Source organism: Nelumbo lutea, chromosome 1 (genome assembly GCF_056320005.1).
Source record: "Nelumbo lutea isolate HS-2025 chromosome 1, American lotus-T2T, whole genome shotgun sequence".
NCBI classification, from domain to species: domain Eukaryota; kingdom Viridiplantae; phylum Streptophyta; class Magnoliopsida; order Proteales; family Nelumbonaceae; genus Nelumbo; species Nelumbo lutea.
Window position 1 is genome coordinate 39,239,832 of NC_142684.1, and position 16,972 is coordinate 39,256,803.

The following is a 16,972-nucleotide window of genomic DNA, read 5'->3' on the forward strand; positions in this document are numbered from 1 at the left end:
CCACCTCAATATGCTTGATCCTCTCATGTAGGACTGGGTTACTGGCGATGTTTATTGCAGCCTTATTGTCACAGTAAAGGGACATAAGACTATGAACAACAACTCCAAGCTCCCCTAGAAGGTTCTTTAACCAAAGGACTTCAGCCACCCCATGTGCCATAGCTGTATATTCAGCTTCAGCACTTGACCTTGCTACCACACTTTGCTTCTTGCTCTTCCAGGTCATCAGATTTCCTCCCACAAATGTGCAATACCCACTAGTGGACTTTCTATCATCCATAGCTCCTGCCCAATCAGCATCTTTAAAGATTTCCACCTTTAGGTGATTGTGTTTACTGAATAGTAAGTCTGTTCCTGGATATTTATTCAAGTATCTAAGGACTCTCTTTTTTGCCTCCATGTGTGGCTTCTTAGGAGAGTGCATAAACTGGCTCAGGACCCCAACGAAATAGGCAATGTCTAGATGGGTCATGGACAAATAAATCAGCTTTCCCACTAACTTTTGGAACTGCTTCACATCTTTCAGAGGTTCACCAACACAGTCACCTAGCTTGTGGTCCACATCCATAGGAGTATCTGCCAGCTTTACACCTAATTTACCTGTATCACGTAATAGATCAAGGGTGTATTTCCTTTGAGAGACAAAGATACCCTTTCTGAGCAGGCAACTTCAATCCCAAGAAAATACTTCAGGAGTTCTAGATCTTTCACTTCAAATTTTGATGCAAGGAATTGTTTCAAATTCTGTATTTCTGAGATCCAATTCTTGTAATGATAATATTGTCTACATACACTATCAATACAGCAACCTGTTCTTGACATCTCTTCACAAAGAGTGTATGATCTGACTGACATTGTTTGAATCCCATCTCTTGAACTGCCACGTGAAACTTACTGAACCAGGCTCTGGGAGACTGTTTTAAGCCATAGAGAGACTTTCGTAGCTTGCATACCTTATTTTCACTCCCCTTGGCATAGAATCTAGGAGGTTGAACCATGTATACCTCTTCTTCTAAGTCATCATTCAGGAAAGCATTCTTTATGTCTAGTTGATGCAATTTCCAATCAAAATTAGCATCTACGGACAAGAGAACCCTAATCAAGTTCATCTTAGCCGCCGGGGCAAAAGTCTCATCATAGTCAACCCCATGTACTTGTCTGTACCCTTTGGCTGCTAGTCTTGCTTTGTACCTTTCAACTGTTCCATCTGCCTTGTGCTTAATTGTGAACACCTATCTGCACCCCACGGGGTCTTTCCCCTTTGGAGGATCCACCAATTTCCAAGTCTGATTTTTGTGGAGGGCATTAATCTCCTCCTTCATGGCATCTACCCATTCAAGGCATTGTAAGGCTTCTACAACATTTTTGGGAACAGGGATGCAATCAACTGCCAATAGGAAGGCTCGGTACGAGGGAGAAATGTGGTCATAGGAGACAAAGTGGGTAATGGGGTGTTTGGTAGTGTAGGACCTGACTCCCTTTTTTTGGGCAATAGGGATGTCAAGGTCATCCACAGTAGGTTACTCAGTGTCTGATGGTGTCGGTTGCTCAGTGTTTGACTGCTCCACATTTCTATCACCACGCTGATCTCTCTGACGTATACGTTGGAAGACACAGAAGGGAGTAAGGAAAGGAATAGAAGGAAGAGATACCTGGATCTGCTTCTCCTCTTCCACACTACGACTCTCCCCTTGAGGAGGAGGGAAGAATGGCTCGGACTCAAAGAATGACACGTCCATAGACACAGAATTTACGACTAACTGGGTCAAAGCACCGATACCCTTTTTGAGAGGAGGGGTACCCCAGAAAGACACAAGGAATGGATCAAGGGTCTAACTTACCTCAGGATGGAGATAAATCATGGATGTTGTAAGGCTTGAGTCTTCCTTGTAACTGATGTTAGTGGGACAGTTTCAGCTACTAGTCTTTTCTTTCTTTCATTTCTTATTGTTCTTATCCTAGGATATGCCGCCAAGGGCATACTTGTAATTTTGCATTTTTTATAAAGATTAATATAAATAGAAGACTGGCGGCTGCCAGTACTGAGTTTTGCTTTTCTGTCTATCATCCGTACCTCTCTCTCTCTCTCTCTCTCTCTCTCTCTCAATCATCACAAGAAACTACATGGTATCAGAGCGGAATTTTTGGGCTGGAGAAGACCTACGGTCCTAGCATCAGTCTTTCCAAAGGGGATTGGACGTGGCTCCTTTTGTTTCAGAAGAAAAAAGGAGAAAAAAACCCTAGCGGTGGCTTGTGTTTTCAATTTTCTCTGGCGACTGTGCTTGCATAAACCCTAGTAAGTCCTGTGGCTGTACTTCTACTGAAACCCTAGTGGCTCCATGCGACAGTTACTGAAAACCCTAGCTGTGTCTGGCGGTGGGATGGTGCTGGTCTGCTGAAACCCTAATCAGAGGGTGTTGGTGGTGCAATGAAACCCTAGCAGGTTCTGATCTAGTGTTGAACATGTGTGGTTTTGTTTCAGTTTATCTCAGTATTCTTTATCCAATGGTGCGTAGGGCTTATGCCTTGATTATATGATTACTAGTTTGAATAATTGGATGGTTAGAGTGGGGGAACCACATTCAGACTAACAGTAATGTCTGTATTGGTGGTGCTGAACCGATGACTGAACTATTTATTGTTCTGTTCGGACGTTGTAGTGACTGATCTCTCATTCTCAGCAGTAGTTGTGCTCTCAGCAATATTCAAAAGTTTGTTGCTCACATTCTAGGAGTAAACCCTGAGTTGCCACATTCCAATTATGGCGGTTGTGCTGTTAGGTGGTATTTGGACTGGTTGGTTGTAATTTTCAATGGCAAGTCATGAACTGACCTCACCGGGGAACACCTCAACCCGCAACACAGCAGGTATGGGAGATATGGGAGGTGAAACCATGGTTTTTCCAATGCCAATTACCCCTTTGAATGGTCTGAACTACCTAGAGTGGGCTAAGAGTGTAAAACTCTATGTAACAGCATGGGGTAAGGCCGGTTACATCAATGGAAGGGTGAAAGAACCCAAGGGTGATACAGCTGAACATGATAGGTGGGACCAAGAAAACAGTATGGTGATGCCTTGGCTCCTCGCAACTATGGAACCTGATGTGAAGAAGAATTTTATGTGGGCAGACACCGCCAGTGAGATCTGGGAACAGGGCAGAAGTACCTATTCTAAGCAAAGGCATTATGCCAAGATTTACCAACTACAAGCTGAGCCCTCTACCTGTAAACAGGGAAACCGTAGCTTGTCCTCATATTATTCAGCTCTTACCTCCATATGGAAGGAGTTGGACCATTATCAGGCCATAGAGTGGAAGCACGATCATGATGATGCTAAGGCCTACAGGAAGCTGATCTCTCAGCAACGAGTGTTTGCTTTCTTGTTAGGGCTGAACCCTGTATATGAACCATTAAGGGTGCAGATTCTAGGAAGCAAAGAATTGCCTACAGTACACGAAGTATACTCCCTTGTCCAATCTGAAGAAAGCAGGCAAAGTATGATGGTTACAGCTGAGGGGGAGCAACAAGTTGCCTTGGCTGCGGTGAATAACAACCCAACAGGGAAGAAAGGTGATCCTAAGAAGGCAGATGATAAAGATAAATTCTTTTGTACCCACTGTAGAAAGTCACGACATACACGTGACACCTGTTGGGACATCCATGGGAAACCCAAGTGGGCAGCAAAGAATCAAGAACAGGGCAAAGGTCATGTGAAAAGAACGAGTGCAGCACATGTGGCAACCCCAGGTTGCCGGTAGTACCCGGGACCCTCCTAATAAACCTGACCCCAAGGAGGATATAATGAATTCATTCAGAGAGCATCTGGAATCTTATGGTAGGGCATTGCGGCAATTGGACAGCTTAGTCACTGGTACTCCCTCTACCTCTTTTGCATCTACTTCAGGTAATGTGGCTTCTGCATTCCATGTCACTCCCACAGATTCCCCTTGGATTATTGACTCAGGGCCTCAAATCACATGACCGGTAAGCCTAACCTATTCCATTCTTATAGCCTTTTGTCAGGAAGGGATAGAGTGAGACTTGTAGATGGTTCCTTTTCTTCCATTGCAGGTCAAGGATCGATATCCCTTCCCCATGGCCTTAACCTGAATTGTGTATTGCATGTCCCTCAACTTCCCATAAATTTGCTTTCAATTAGTAGCATTACAAGTTCTTTAAATTGTAGTGTAACCTTTTTTGCTAATTCATGTGTTTTTCAGGAACCAACTTCTGGAAGGACGATTGGTAGAGGAAGCTTGGTGGACGGTCTCTACATTCTCGACAACAAAGCTGATCTTTCCGTGTCATCCTCAAAGTTACATAGTCGGTCAAATAAGAATCAAATTTTGTTGTGGCACAGTCGTTTAGGTCATGTTTCTTACGAAGTAATAAAATGTTTGTTTTCACTTTTATTTAAGTTGTGTTCAGCGTCAGAGTTCATGTGACAAACGTGTCAATTGAGTAAACAATGTAGAACAACCTTTCATTCAAGCAATAAAAGATCAAATGTTCCTTTTCATATTGTGTATTCTAATGTATGGGGGCCTACAAATGTAACCTCTGAGGGTGGATATCGGTATTTTATTACATTGATTGATGATTACTCTCGCTATACATGGGTAATCCCTATGCGTAGCAGAGACGAGGTTCCAAAGATAGTGCAAGACTTCCAGAGGATGGTGTTTACACGGTTCCATGTTGAAATACAGATCTTCCAATCCAATAATGCGAAGGAATACTTCCATGGGGAGCTAAATGTGTTATTCGCCTCCCATGGGTCTATTCATAGAAGCTCATGTGCCAGAACACCACAACAAAATGGGGTTGCAGAAAGAAAAAACAGACACCTCCTTGAGATAGCCCGCGGGATGATGTTCCACATGAATGTCTCAAAAAGGTTTTGGGTGGATGCTATACTTACAGCTGCGTAGGTCATCAACCGCATACCCTCCAGAGTATTGAATTACATGGCCCCTCATCAGTTACTATACCCCCAGTCACCTTTATTTTCCATCCCCATGAGAGTCTTTGGTTGTCGGGCCTTTGTCCATGATTTGTCTCCATCCAAAGGTAAGTTAGACCCTCGGTCCATTCCTTGTGTCTTCCTGGGGTACCCATCCTCTCAAAAGGGGTATCGATGCTTTGATCCAGTCAGTCGTAAATACTTTGTCTATGGATGTGTCCTTCTTTGAGTCCGAGTCGTTCTTCCCTCCTCAGGGGGAGAGCCGTAGTGTGGAAGAGGAGAAGCAGGTTCAGGTGTCTCCTCCTTTTCCGGACCTCACTCCCTTCTGTGTCTTCCAGCGTACTCGTTGGAGAGATCAACAGTGTGATAGAAATGTGGAGCAGCCAAACACTGAGCAACTGACATCATCAGAATCCCAGGAGGTAAGTCCAACCCCTAACCCTTCTCCCACTGTGGACGACCTAGACATCCCTATTGCTCAACGAAAGGGAGTCAGGTCGTGCACTACCAAACACCCCATTACCCACTTTGTTTCCTATTACCACATCTCTCCCTCGTATCGAGCCTTCCTATCGGCAGTTGACTGCATTCCTGTTCCCAAGAATGTTGCAGGAGCCTTAATACCATGAGTGGATAGATGCCATGAAGGAGGAGATTAATGCCCTCCACAAAAATCAGACTTGGGAATTGGTGGATCCTCCAAAGGGGAAAGAACCCGTGGGGTGCAAATGGGTGTTCACAGTTAAGCACAAGGCAGATGGAACAGTTGAAAGGTACAAATCAAGACTAGTAACCAAAGGATACACACAGGTATATGGAGTTGACTATAATGAGACTTTTTCCCCGGTGGCTAAGATGAACTCCATTAGGGTTCTCCTATCCTTAGTTGCTAACTTTGACTGGGAATTGCATCAATTGGACATAAAGAATGCCTTCCTGAATGGTGACTTGGAAGAAGAGGTATACATGGTTCAACCTCCTGGATTCTCTGCCAAGCGAAGTGAAAACAAGGTGTGCAAGCTACAGAAGTCTCTCTACAGCTTAAAACAGTATCCCAGAGCCTGGTTTAGTAAGTTTCACATGGCAGTTCAAGAGATGGGGTTCCAACAATGCTAGTCTGATCATACACTTTTGTGAAGAGATGTCAGGAGCAGGTTGTTGTATTGATAGTGTATGTAGACGATATCATCATTACAGGGAGTTGGAGTTCAGAGATACAGAAATTGAAACAATTCCTTGCATCCAAATTTGAAGTGAAAGATCTATGACTCCTAAAGTATTTCCGTGGGATCGAAGTTGCCCGTTCAAAAAGGGGTATCTTTGTCTCTCAAAAGAAATACACCCTTGATCTATTACGGGATACAGGTAAGTTAGGTGCAAGGTTGGCAGACACCCCTATGGATGCGGACCACAAGCTAGGTGACTGTATTGGTGAACCTCTGAAAGATGTAAAGCAGTTCCAAAGGTTAGTGGGAAAGCCGATTTATCTATCCATGACCCGTCCAGATATTGCCTATTCAGTTGGAGTTCTGAGCCAGTTTATGCACTCTCCTAAGAAGCCACACATGGAGGTAGCAGAGAGAGTCCTTAGATACCTAAAGAAACATCCAGGAAAATGCCTACTTTTCAGTAAACACAATCACCTAAAGGTGGAAGTCTTTACAGATGCTGATTGGGCAGGAGACGTGGATGATAGAAAGTCCACTAGTGGGTATTGCACATTTGTGGGAGGAAATCTGCTGACCTGGAAGAGCAAGAAGCAAAGTGTGGTAGCAAGATCAAGTGTAGAAACTGAGTATAGAGCTATGGCACATGGGGTGGCTGAAGTCCTTTGGCTAAAGAACCTCCTAGGTGAGCTTGGAGTTGCTGTTCATAATCCTATGTCTCTTTACTGTGACAACAAGGCTGCAATAAACATCGCCAGCAACCCGGTCCTACATAAGAGGACTAATCATATTGAGGTGGATAAGCACTTCATAAAAGAGAAATTAGAAAAAAGGGGAATTTGTATCCCTTATGTCAACTCCAAGGAACAACTTGCTGATGTCCTCACAAAAGGACTTCCGCGTTCGCGGCACAATGAGCTATGTGACAAGCTGGGCATGATAGACATCTTCAGCCCAGCTTGAGGGGGAGTGTTGTAAGGCTTGAGTGTTCCTTGTAACTGATGTTAGTGGGACAGTTTCAGCTACTAGTCTAAGGAGCTTCTCTAATTGCAGAAATAGGTAGAGTAATCTAAGGAGCTTCTCTAATTGATTGGATTAGAAACCATTATCTGTGCATAAACAAACAAACATATATAAAAACGTAAAGAAATGAATATGTGCAAGACTGAATGTTTATGTATATAAGCATATATGTCTTCATGTATATATGGCATAGGTATGTGAAGTATATTATAAGGAATATTACCAAAGGAGTTAGGACTTTGTAACTATTGCATTCTTGTATATATAGCACAAAGATGGGAACACCCTTATGTATAATCTATCTATATCCATTTCTGGACTCAGGTAAAGAACAGTCATTTCCCCACTTGACTCAAAAATATCTGTGCATGTACCCAACCATCCATACTGAGAATCTTAGACTATAAGTTGTTATTGCTTTTGAAACATCTAAATTTCAATTTATAAATTTAACAAAAAGAGGCAATTCTGAAGATAAAAAGGATATTTCTCCTTCAACGTGAAACAAAGCCAATGTTGGTCATACATGTTACGTTCTTCAGTTTGGACCACAATCATAATGACAGCCCTGTACAGGTAAATCTAAAATTAGAAACACTTGATCTTAAAAAGAAGGCAGCAAAACCTCATAATAGAGTAATAGACTTCCTCGAGTACAGAGACAAAGGCAGGAAAAGCAATTGTGGTTAGCTCCAACCTTGAATCATTATACTCATTCCAACCTCTAGCTAATGCATCTGCATATTGATCGACAGCATTGTTCGCAGGGATCCTTGTTGGATCTAATCCAAGGTGCTCTCCATGGTGACGAAGTAAGTTCCTGCAAAATGAACATCTATTATTTAAATACATTTTAGTCATCCCTCATTACTTTTTATTGCTGTGTTCACATCCCTCCACATGTTATACGCTTGTCCCATTTCAATAGACTGTAAGAAGCAATATGGTATCAACAAACAGGGATATTAGACAAAAGAAAACCAATTAAAAGGATATTGGGCAAGTATCGAGTATTCTAAGATTTAAGATAAATAGAGAATTACTTAACCTGTGAAGCTCACTGACAAGACAACTAAGACCAGGGAATGAAGATGAAATAGTGTTGAGCTCTATTTGGAATAGTAGATTAGTTTGAGCATCAAACATATAATCTGAGCGATGAAAACCCAGACGTATTTCCTGTCACAGTGATTGAAACAGGCTTAGTATTTGTTCACCATTATCAGCATACCCCATTTCCACTTTCCTTTAGACCAAACAACAAGTTCACTATATGTTAAATACAATAGATCACCTCTTTCTTATTGATTTCTAACATCTTCGAATGAATATCCAAGAGTCTACTGGTAAAGATATCAACTTTCTTAGTTCTGAAATGCAAGGAAAGTGGAGCAAAAGTAGTTAATCAGTTATTGATCTCCCAAGTCACACGAGACAAAAACTTCAAATCAAGTTCAAGCAAACTTTCAAACTATACAGACCAAAACACCAGAAGGAAAATGCAAAAGAACCAAAATTAAGAATGAAATTTATACTGAATAAACTGAACAAATGCATATGTAAACAAACAGGTGAGGTGGTTGTGAAAATGAGGGGAGAGGTCGAAGGTCCATAGTTGTTGCATCGTCATGTTCAGGAAACTAGGCCTTTAGCAGCTAAAGTGAGCATTGTGTTTAGTTGGATACAAAGATCAATTAACATTCTAGCAGACAGCCCTGTGAGATCAGAAGTTGATAAAGCTAGCTTTATTAGGGAGTTGCTATCCCTTTCTTTTGGGATTGGATGGTCTTGTGAGGTAGCATTTTTTTTTTGTAGCTATTATTAGATCAGGGCCTTTTTTCAATGGTTGGTTGAGACCTGTTACTTCTTCTATGGGTTACTTGCTTTTGTCTGTCACTTTCTTCTTTGTACTTTTTATCCCATTTTGATGGTTCTAATAAAATATGAAAGTAGTCAATATAAATATGGTAAATTGCAAAAAAGATACAAACAATCCCAAACAATTGCATGTTCCCGGTATATAATACAGTAAATACTTCTTGCTCAGTCTCCCTAGGTGGCTTGTCTGTTAAAAGTAATACAGATTTTTTGTTTTTTTTTTTTTGATGAATGACTGTAAATTTTATTAAATAGAAACAAACACCCTAAGAGGAGGCACAAGGTGTTGCCTCCCCTCAAGGATGGATCAATCCCAATTCTTTTTCCAGATTGTTACAAGGTAGCCCAAAACAAAGAATCCCTTGAAGCCCCTCGTTTAGCTAGAGAGTCTGCCATAGTATTGGCTGATCTGCTAACCCACTGAAAACTAATCACCATGGTTCTTGTGAGCCATTTGACTTTTTTGATGATGTCCCTATAGCCCCAAACAACAGTATCTGGGTCCGACAACCATCACACTATCACCTTAGAGTCTCCTTCAACTATCAAGTTAGTCACTCCAAGTTGGTTGGCAATCTGTAGTCCTTGTACCGCAGCTAGTAGTTCAGCCCTTGTTGAATCTCCAAAGCCCACTGGTCCTGAGAATAAGGAAAGAATATTACTATCCTTATTCCTCAAGATCCCTCCCATACCTGAAGGTCCTGGATTGCCTTGACTGCTTTCATCAAAGTTCAACTTTACAACCCCTTCCGAAGGCCAAATCCATCTTACTTGAAGTTTATTTTCCTTGGATTTAGTGGAGGCCACTGCTGCCCAACTCCTTCGAAGATCATCACTAGAGTAATCCACAAAGAGATCAGTAGTTTTTAACCAAAGGATTACCCTTGTCAGTATACACTCCTTTATTTCAGCAATGCTTCTCTCCTTCTGGTAAATTCTAACATTTCTTTCCTCCCAAATGGTCCATAAGAGAGCTGCCCTAATACATTTCCACATTAACTTCCCTCTCTTAGTTGGCCATCCAAAAGTAGACAGGTCGAAGAGCATATTTACTTCAGATGGCAAGTTTCACCTGCACCCAAATAGCATAAAAACCCGATTCCATATCTCTTCAATAAAGGAGCAAGAGATCAATAGGTGAAAACAGTCCTCATTCTGCACTTTATATAAGATGCACCAATTAGGGGACAATAAAAAATAAGGTCTCTTCTTTTGCAAGTTATCCACAATATTAATTTTACCATCATAAACTTCCCAACAAAACCCAATAATTTTAGGTGGAATAGGCATTGACCAGACTTCTTTAAGTAGGAACACCAAAGGGGAAGGAGTAGAACAAAGGGACTTAAAGAAGGAAGAACAAGAGAATGAGCCACTCGAATACAAAGACCAAATTCTTCTATCTAGTTTAAGAGGGTCCAGACAAACAGAATCAAGTAGAAGTAGGAGATTGGAGACAGAGACAAATTCCTCATTCCTCAAACCTCTGTGAAACCCAAAATCCCAATTAAGAGACAACGAAAGAATGGGGGAAGAAAGAAACCTAGAGACAGACTCCTTTTTATAGAGGGAAATAGAAAAGAGGGAGGGGTAGAGGTCTTTTACAGGTTGGTTACCCACCCAGACATCTTCCCAAAAAAGCACGAAATTACCATTGCAAACATCATACCTTATAAACTTGAGAAATTTTGGGAGGACGCCAAAAATCGCCTTCCAAGGTGTTGTGAGTGAGGCCCGTCGAGATATCCCAGCATCCCAACCAAATTCAAAACAGCCATGGATACTAGCCACCACCTTGTGCCACAGTCTCTCTCTTTCCAAAGGCCACCTCCATAGCCACTTACCCAAAAGAGCTTCCTTTTAACTAGGTTCCTTAACCCTAAGCCCCCTTGTTCCTTACTTCGACTTACCAGCTCCCACCTAATCAAATGATCCCTTCTTCTTCGCTTGGCTCCCACAAGAAGTCCCTCATCATCTTTTCTATCTTCTTGGTTTCCCTAGCAAGTATCCTAAAAACAGACATAAAGTAAATGGGTAGGTTGGCATGTGTAGCCCTAATCAAAGTTATTCTACCCCCTAGAGAGATATAGTTCTTTTTCCATGCCGGCAACCTTTTTTTCAAGCTTATCCACCACTAGATTCTGAAACCTAGTTTCCTTTGGATTTGCACCTAGGGGGAATTCTAAATAGGTCAAGGGCCAAGCAAAAACAAGACTTAAAACAGGAAGCAATAGACTCTAAATCCCTTCCCTGCACATTTAGCCCCACCACACAACTCTTCTCGAAATTAATTTTCAAGTTTGAGGCATTCTCAAAGAGAACTATTAGACTCCTCAAATTTCTTACCCTCCACAAATCACATCCCTCACAAAAAATTATGATATCATCTACAAACTGAAGGTGGGTTACTGGAGCTTGATTTCTTCCTAATCTCCAAGCCTCTAATTAGTCCAGCCCTGTCTGCTTCTGACAAAAGTCTTCTAAACACATCAACAACCAATGTGAAAAGGAAAGGGTACAACGGGTCACCTTGTCTCAAACCCTTACAAGCTAGGAAGCCCCTGAAACTGAGGTGGTTATTTACTTTTTGGGTATTTTCTTGTTGATTATTGATGTGATTTTGGTTCATAACAGTGTTGTTTTTAGTTACTATTTATTAATATTTCTTGGTTGATATGTTTTTGGGGATGTTCTTTTCCTTAAATATTCAGTCTTCGCAATGCATCTTATGCTTCAATTATCTTAAATCGTGTAATCTGTATTGCTTTTAACGTGATACAAAGTTCATAAAGGTTGGGATGGAAGGTTTCGTGGCGACATCAAGGTGGAGGCATTTTCTGAGAGTGGAGGCCAAGGATTTCTTGTTTGAAGAGCTAAGACTCAAGGGACAACTTAGTTTGAAGGAGGTACGGGAGAAGCAGAAGGAAACTGTATTGGTGGAAGGACTAGAGACGGTAGAATGGCTCAAAGACTTTTTGGTTGAGGCTGCAAACAAAGGAAAGAACCCAAGTTGGAAGGAAAGAATTACAGCAACAGGAAGAAGGTACATAATGGAATGCAAAAGGAACCACAAAGGTTTTTACATTGCTCTTATAGATTTCTTTGCCAAGGGTAAAAAACAATTGGTGTGCTTCCCAAAAGGAAAAAATAGCCAAGGTTGGCAAGGGATTGCTGCAAGCTTATAGGCTTTTCTGAAAAGTTTGAAGGAAGAAAAACAGGAGTTCACTCAAGCCCTACGAATAGGGAGCCTATGAACTTAAAGAGATCCCATTGTCACTCAAGCCCTGCAAAAAGGAGCTCCATCGATAGGCATTGATATGAACTTAAAGAGATTCCATTGTCACATAGGTGTTTTACTTGATCCAACCTCCAAGTTAGTCCAATTTGTTCTAAGCTGGACGGATTCTTATTTTCAAATGATTGGGAAGAACATTGGGGGAACCTGAACTCTTGAGCACTTCCAAGGGTGACCTCCGACCACTGGCCTATTGTAATTTGTAAGGAGGAGGTGAGAAATACAGGTCTTACTCCATTTAGATTTGAAAACATGTGGTTAGGACACCCAGGATTCATTAAGAAAGTTAAAGAGTGGTGGTTAGAGAGCAATCTAGCAGTGGAATGGAGTGGGATGCGGTTTCACAAAAAGCTCCAATTTTTGAAAGCTAGAATCAAGGAATGGAATCTTTTAGAGTTTAGGAGATTGGAAGAAAGGAAGCAGAATATGATTGCATAAATTGAAGTCTTGGATAGCAAAGGAGAGAGGGGCTGCCTAACAGAAGAGGATAAGGAACAAAGATGGAAATTGTGCAAACAATTAGAAGACTATCTTCTTCAGGAGGAAATAAGTTGGAGGCAAAAGTCAAGATGCAAATGGTTGAAAGAGGGGGATAGGAATACCAAGTCTTTTCATGTTGTGGCAAGTTGAAGAAGGAGAAGAAACATTATTTCAAGTTTGGAGACTGAAGGGGCAACAATTTCCAATCAAAGAGAGATTGCAGGGGCATTTGCGGATCATTTTAGGTCTATATTTAGAAGGCCCCTAAATAATAGGGTGTGGCTCGAAGGGTTGGAATGGCCAACATTGAAGCTAGAAGATGGGGAGTGGCTGGAAAAGAAATTCGAATTGGAGGAGATAAAGGAGGCAGTATTCTCTATGGATAGATCAAAAGCACCAGGCCCAGATGGTTTTACGATGTTTATCAAGATTGTTGGGAGATACTAAAAGAGGACCTAAGGCTGGTATTTGATGAATTCCATACTAGAGGAGTGATTAATCCTAGGCTAAATTCCATTTTCGTTGCCTTGGTACCCAAGAAAAGTGATGCAAACCATTCGAAGGACTACAAGTCGATTAGCTTAGTTAACAACCTGTATAAGATCATCACTAAGGTGCTGTCATTAGAATTAGAAAGGTGCTCCCATAAATCATAGCAAATAACCAAGGAGCTTTTGTGAAGGGGAGGCAAATAACAGATCAAATACATATACAAAATGAGAGTTTAGAGGACTTAAAGAGATCCAGGAAAAAAGGGGTGGTTTGCAAATTGGACTTGGGAAAGGCTTATGACTTGGTTGATTGGTTTTTCCTGTTGGAGGTGATGGTCAATTTTGGGTTTGGAGATAAATGGTGCAAATGGGTGATGGGTTGCATTAGGAATTGCCATTACGTCATCTTGGTGAATGGAACAGTGGTGGACTATTTTCCAGCTTTGAGAGGGATTAGACAAGGAGATCCCCTCTCCCCTTTTTTGTTTACATTAGTCGCAAAAGTGTTGGGGAGACTAATCTCCAAAGCAGATTCTAGGGATTTAATAAGGGGATGGAGAGTTGGAAGAGAGAACATACCGATCACACACTGGCAATTTGCTGATGACACTTCTTTTTTTGTGATGGAGGGGATCTCAATAGGATCAGAAACCTGAAGTTCGCTATACAACTTTTTGAGCAAATGTCAAACCTTAAAGTGAATTTTGAGAAAAGTTGTATAGTTGGAGTCAATATGGGGGAAGGGAAGGTATGTGAGTGTAGATATTTTGGGGTGTGTAGTATCTAATTGGCCCTTAAACTACCTTGGTTTGCCATTGGGAGATAATCCTCAGAAAGATGAATTTTGGGTTTCGGTTGTGGAGAGGTTTGAAAAGACTTGCCAATTGGAAGAAAAACTATTTGTCTCTTGGAGGGAGAATCACGCTAATTAGGTCCACACTAGCTTAACTTCCTGTCTTTTTTTTGTCAGTCTTTAAGATTTCGGTTAGGGTGGCTAGCAAGTTGGAAAAACTTATGAGAGATTTTCTCTGGGAGCTGGGGGATGAGAAGAAGGACCATAGGGTTAGGTGGGAGGTGGTGTGTAGGAATAAGGAGGGTTTGGGAATTGGGATCATAAGGAATAGGAACTTAGCATTATTAGGGAAATGGCTATGGAGATTTTCATTGGAGAAAGAAAAACTTTGGGTTAAGATAGTGGGAAGTATTCATGGGGTGGCAAACAATGGATGGGACTCTGGGATTCTAGCAAGGACTACAAGAGCATCTCCCTGTAAAGCTATTCAAACTATTTTGTCTGTGTTCTCTCCCTGGATCAGGTATGACTTGCACTCAGGCAACCTAATTAAATTTTGGGAACATGTTTGGGTTGGGATTCCCCTTTGAAATATCAATTTCCAACTCTTTTTGCTATCTCTACCCTTAAAAATGAACCGGTTTCCTCCTTCTTTGTACCTTCTAACTCACCTTCTGAATTCTTTTGGAACTTGGAACCTGGGTTTGAGAAGAGATATCAGGGACACAGAGTTGGGCTGTATTTCAACTTTATTATCCATCCTTGAAGAGATCTTCCTAGAGCCAACAAACACAGACAATAGAATTTGGACACTCACTCCCTCGGGTTCCTACACCTATGCCTCTTTCTTTAAGGCCCTAATACAACCTTCTTCTATTGGACTGTCCTTCCCTATTAAAGAGGTGTGGTGTCAACCTATACCTCCGAAAATTAGGAGTTTATGTTGGGAAGCCTTTCTAGAAAGAGTTAATATAGGAGATTTACTTCAAAGAAAAAGACCCAATAGTTGTTTGTCTCCTCATTGGTGTGTCCTCTGTAAATCTAATGGTGAGTCTGGATACCATTTATTAATTTCCTGTCAGTTTGCTAAAGCCATTTGGGAATTGTTTACTTCTTTGTTTGGGTGCAAGTGGACTCCCCCTTTGAATGTGCAAAGCTTATTTACTTCCATGCCCAACTACCCAAAAAAATGGGCCAAGATCATTTGGAGATGTGTTAGGGCTGCAATATGTTGGACTGTTTGGGAGGAGAGAAATTCACGGATTTTTTTAGATAAAGAGAGAAGCTTGGAAGTAATATTGGAGATTATTCACATTAGGGTGATATGTTGGTTGAAAACTTTGGAATTGTTTGCAGATTTCTCAGTTGATGAGGTGCTAAGGAATTGGAAGGAAATTGCAGAATCATCTTCAGCTAAGAAAGCATCAAGTTCTTGTTGGACCCCTCCACTATGGCTTTATAAAACTGAACTTTGATGGCAGTAGTTTGGGCAATCCAGGGCCCTTCAGAATAGGGGGAGTGATAAGAGATGAAAAAGGGAATCTGTTAGCTATGTATTCTGGTCCAACTGGGGTGGGAGATTCCTTGAGGGATGAGATACTAGGAGCTCTTGAAGGGGTACAAAGGATCAAAGGCATGCATATTAATAAATTGATCATAGAAGGTGATTCTAAAATTGTAGTGAACTGGTTAAAAGAGGACAACTCCAAGCTTTCGAACTACAACAATGAAAAGAGGAAATTTAAGTGGCTGACTAAGGACATTGAAGTTAGTTGTACATGGGTAAAGAGAAGTGCAAACTCATTGGCAGATGGTTTAGCTAGGCAAGGGGTGAACAGAAACTCTATTTTTTGGGCTGTTTTGTAATTGATTTACGGTTTGACCGTTTGAGTGTACATTGATGTATTAGGGAGTTAAGAATTTTTAGCTCCTTAGCTATGTAATTTCTCAATCTTTTAATAAAATTCACTGTTATTGATAAAAAAAGCCCTGCAAATAGGACCTCAGCAGCAACCCAGAGCGGGAGTTCTCTACAGTGGGTTCCATCCAGAAAGCTCCAAAGACTATCTCCAAATCGTTGCAATCCCCATAGTATCAGGCGAAGTCAGCTAGTTTTGGATGAGGAAGACTGCTCTACGGAGGAGGAGACCATTTCAAATTCTGATTCGGACGACACCATCAGTCTTGGTAGTGTGGATCTGTGGTAGTCGATGTGTCTCTCAGAGGATGAAAGTTTCGATACAGAGTTGCTCTTCTTAGAAGATGATGCTTTGGGCCCATTAGAAGATGTCCAGGAGAATTGTCTGAAGACTCTAAGGTCACCAAAAGTGGTGGTGAAACTAGCAGAATTTACAAAGGAGAAACAGGGTACACCTATCCAAGAGCCTATTCCCATTCCAATAGAACAACACACTCTCTTTTTCGTATCAGAGGGACAGGACTCTCTTCTCACGGAATGGAGATACAGTGGTTGGGGGACAAATGTCTAAGGTGGATTTGGATGCACCAATTTAGTACTAATAGAATCTAATACACTCCCACATTTACCTCAAACACAAGGATTGGTTGCAGACCCTGTTTCTTTTTCTGGGACCTCAAACACAAGGATTGGTCCAGGTATGTCTATCCTTTTGTTTAATGGTATTGATGTGGGTTTTGTGCTTGGAACAGGTATCTTAGCTTCTCAACAGGAAAGAACAACTAATGGAGGGGAAGGTGTGAGAGTAGATAATGATTGTGATGAAAGGGAGAGAGAACTTTACTTGAGAAAAAAGCAGAAGTTTGAGAGAATTTGGAACTTAATATGTGCTCTTTTGGAGGAGTACAAGCGCAGAGAGGAGATGGGTGGGGAGAGTGTGGACAAAGTCTGTGAAAATAAGGGAGG

At 41.4% G+C, this 16,972-nt stretch overlaps 1 protein-coding gene across 1 annotated transcript in view; it reads right to left on the reverse strand.

Annotated features, from left to right (window-relative positions):
* The window catches only part of LOC148874340 (glutathione synthetase, chloroplastic-like), a 69,718-nt gene that overhangs the window by 41,148 nt on the left and 11,598 nt on the right, over positions 1-16,972 (reverse strand). The window contains exons 3-6 of the mRNA XM_088965639.1: positions 8,446-8,521; positions 8,200-8,330; positions 7,849-7,971; positions 7,638-7,719 (exon numbers count right to left, since the gene is read on the reverse strand). Of these exons, the coding sequence (XP_088821765.1) occupies positions 7,638-7,719; positions 7,849-7,971; positions 8,200-8,330; positions 8,446-8,521 (412 nt within the window). The remainder of the gene's footprint in view (positions 1-7,637; positions 7,720-7,848; positions 7,972-8,199; positions 8,331-8,445; positions 8,522-16,972) is intronic.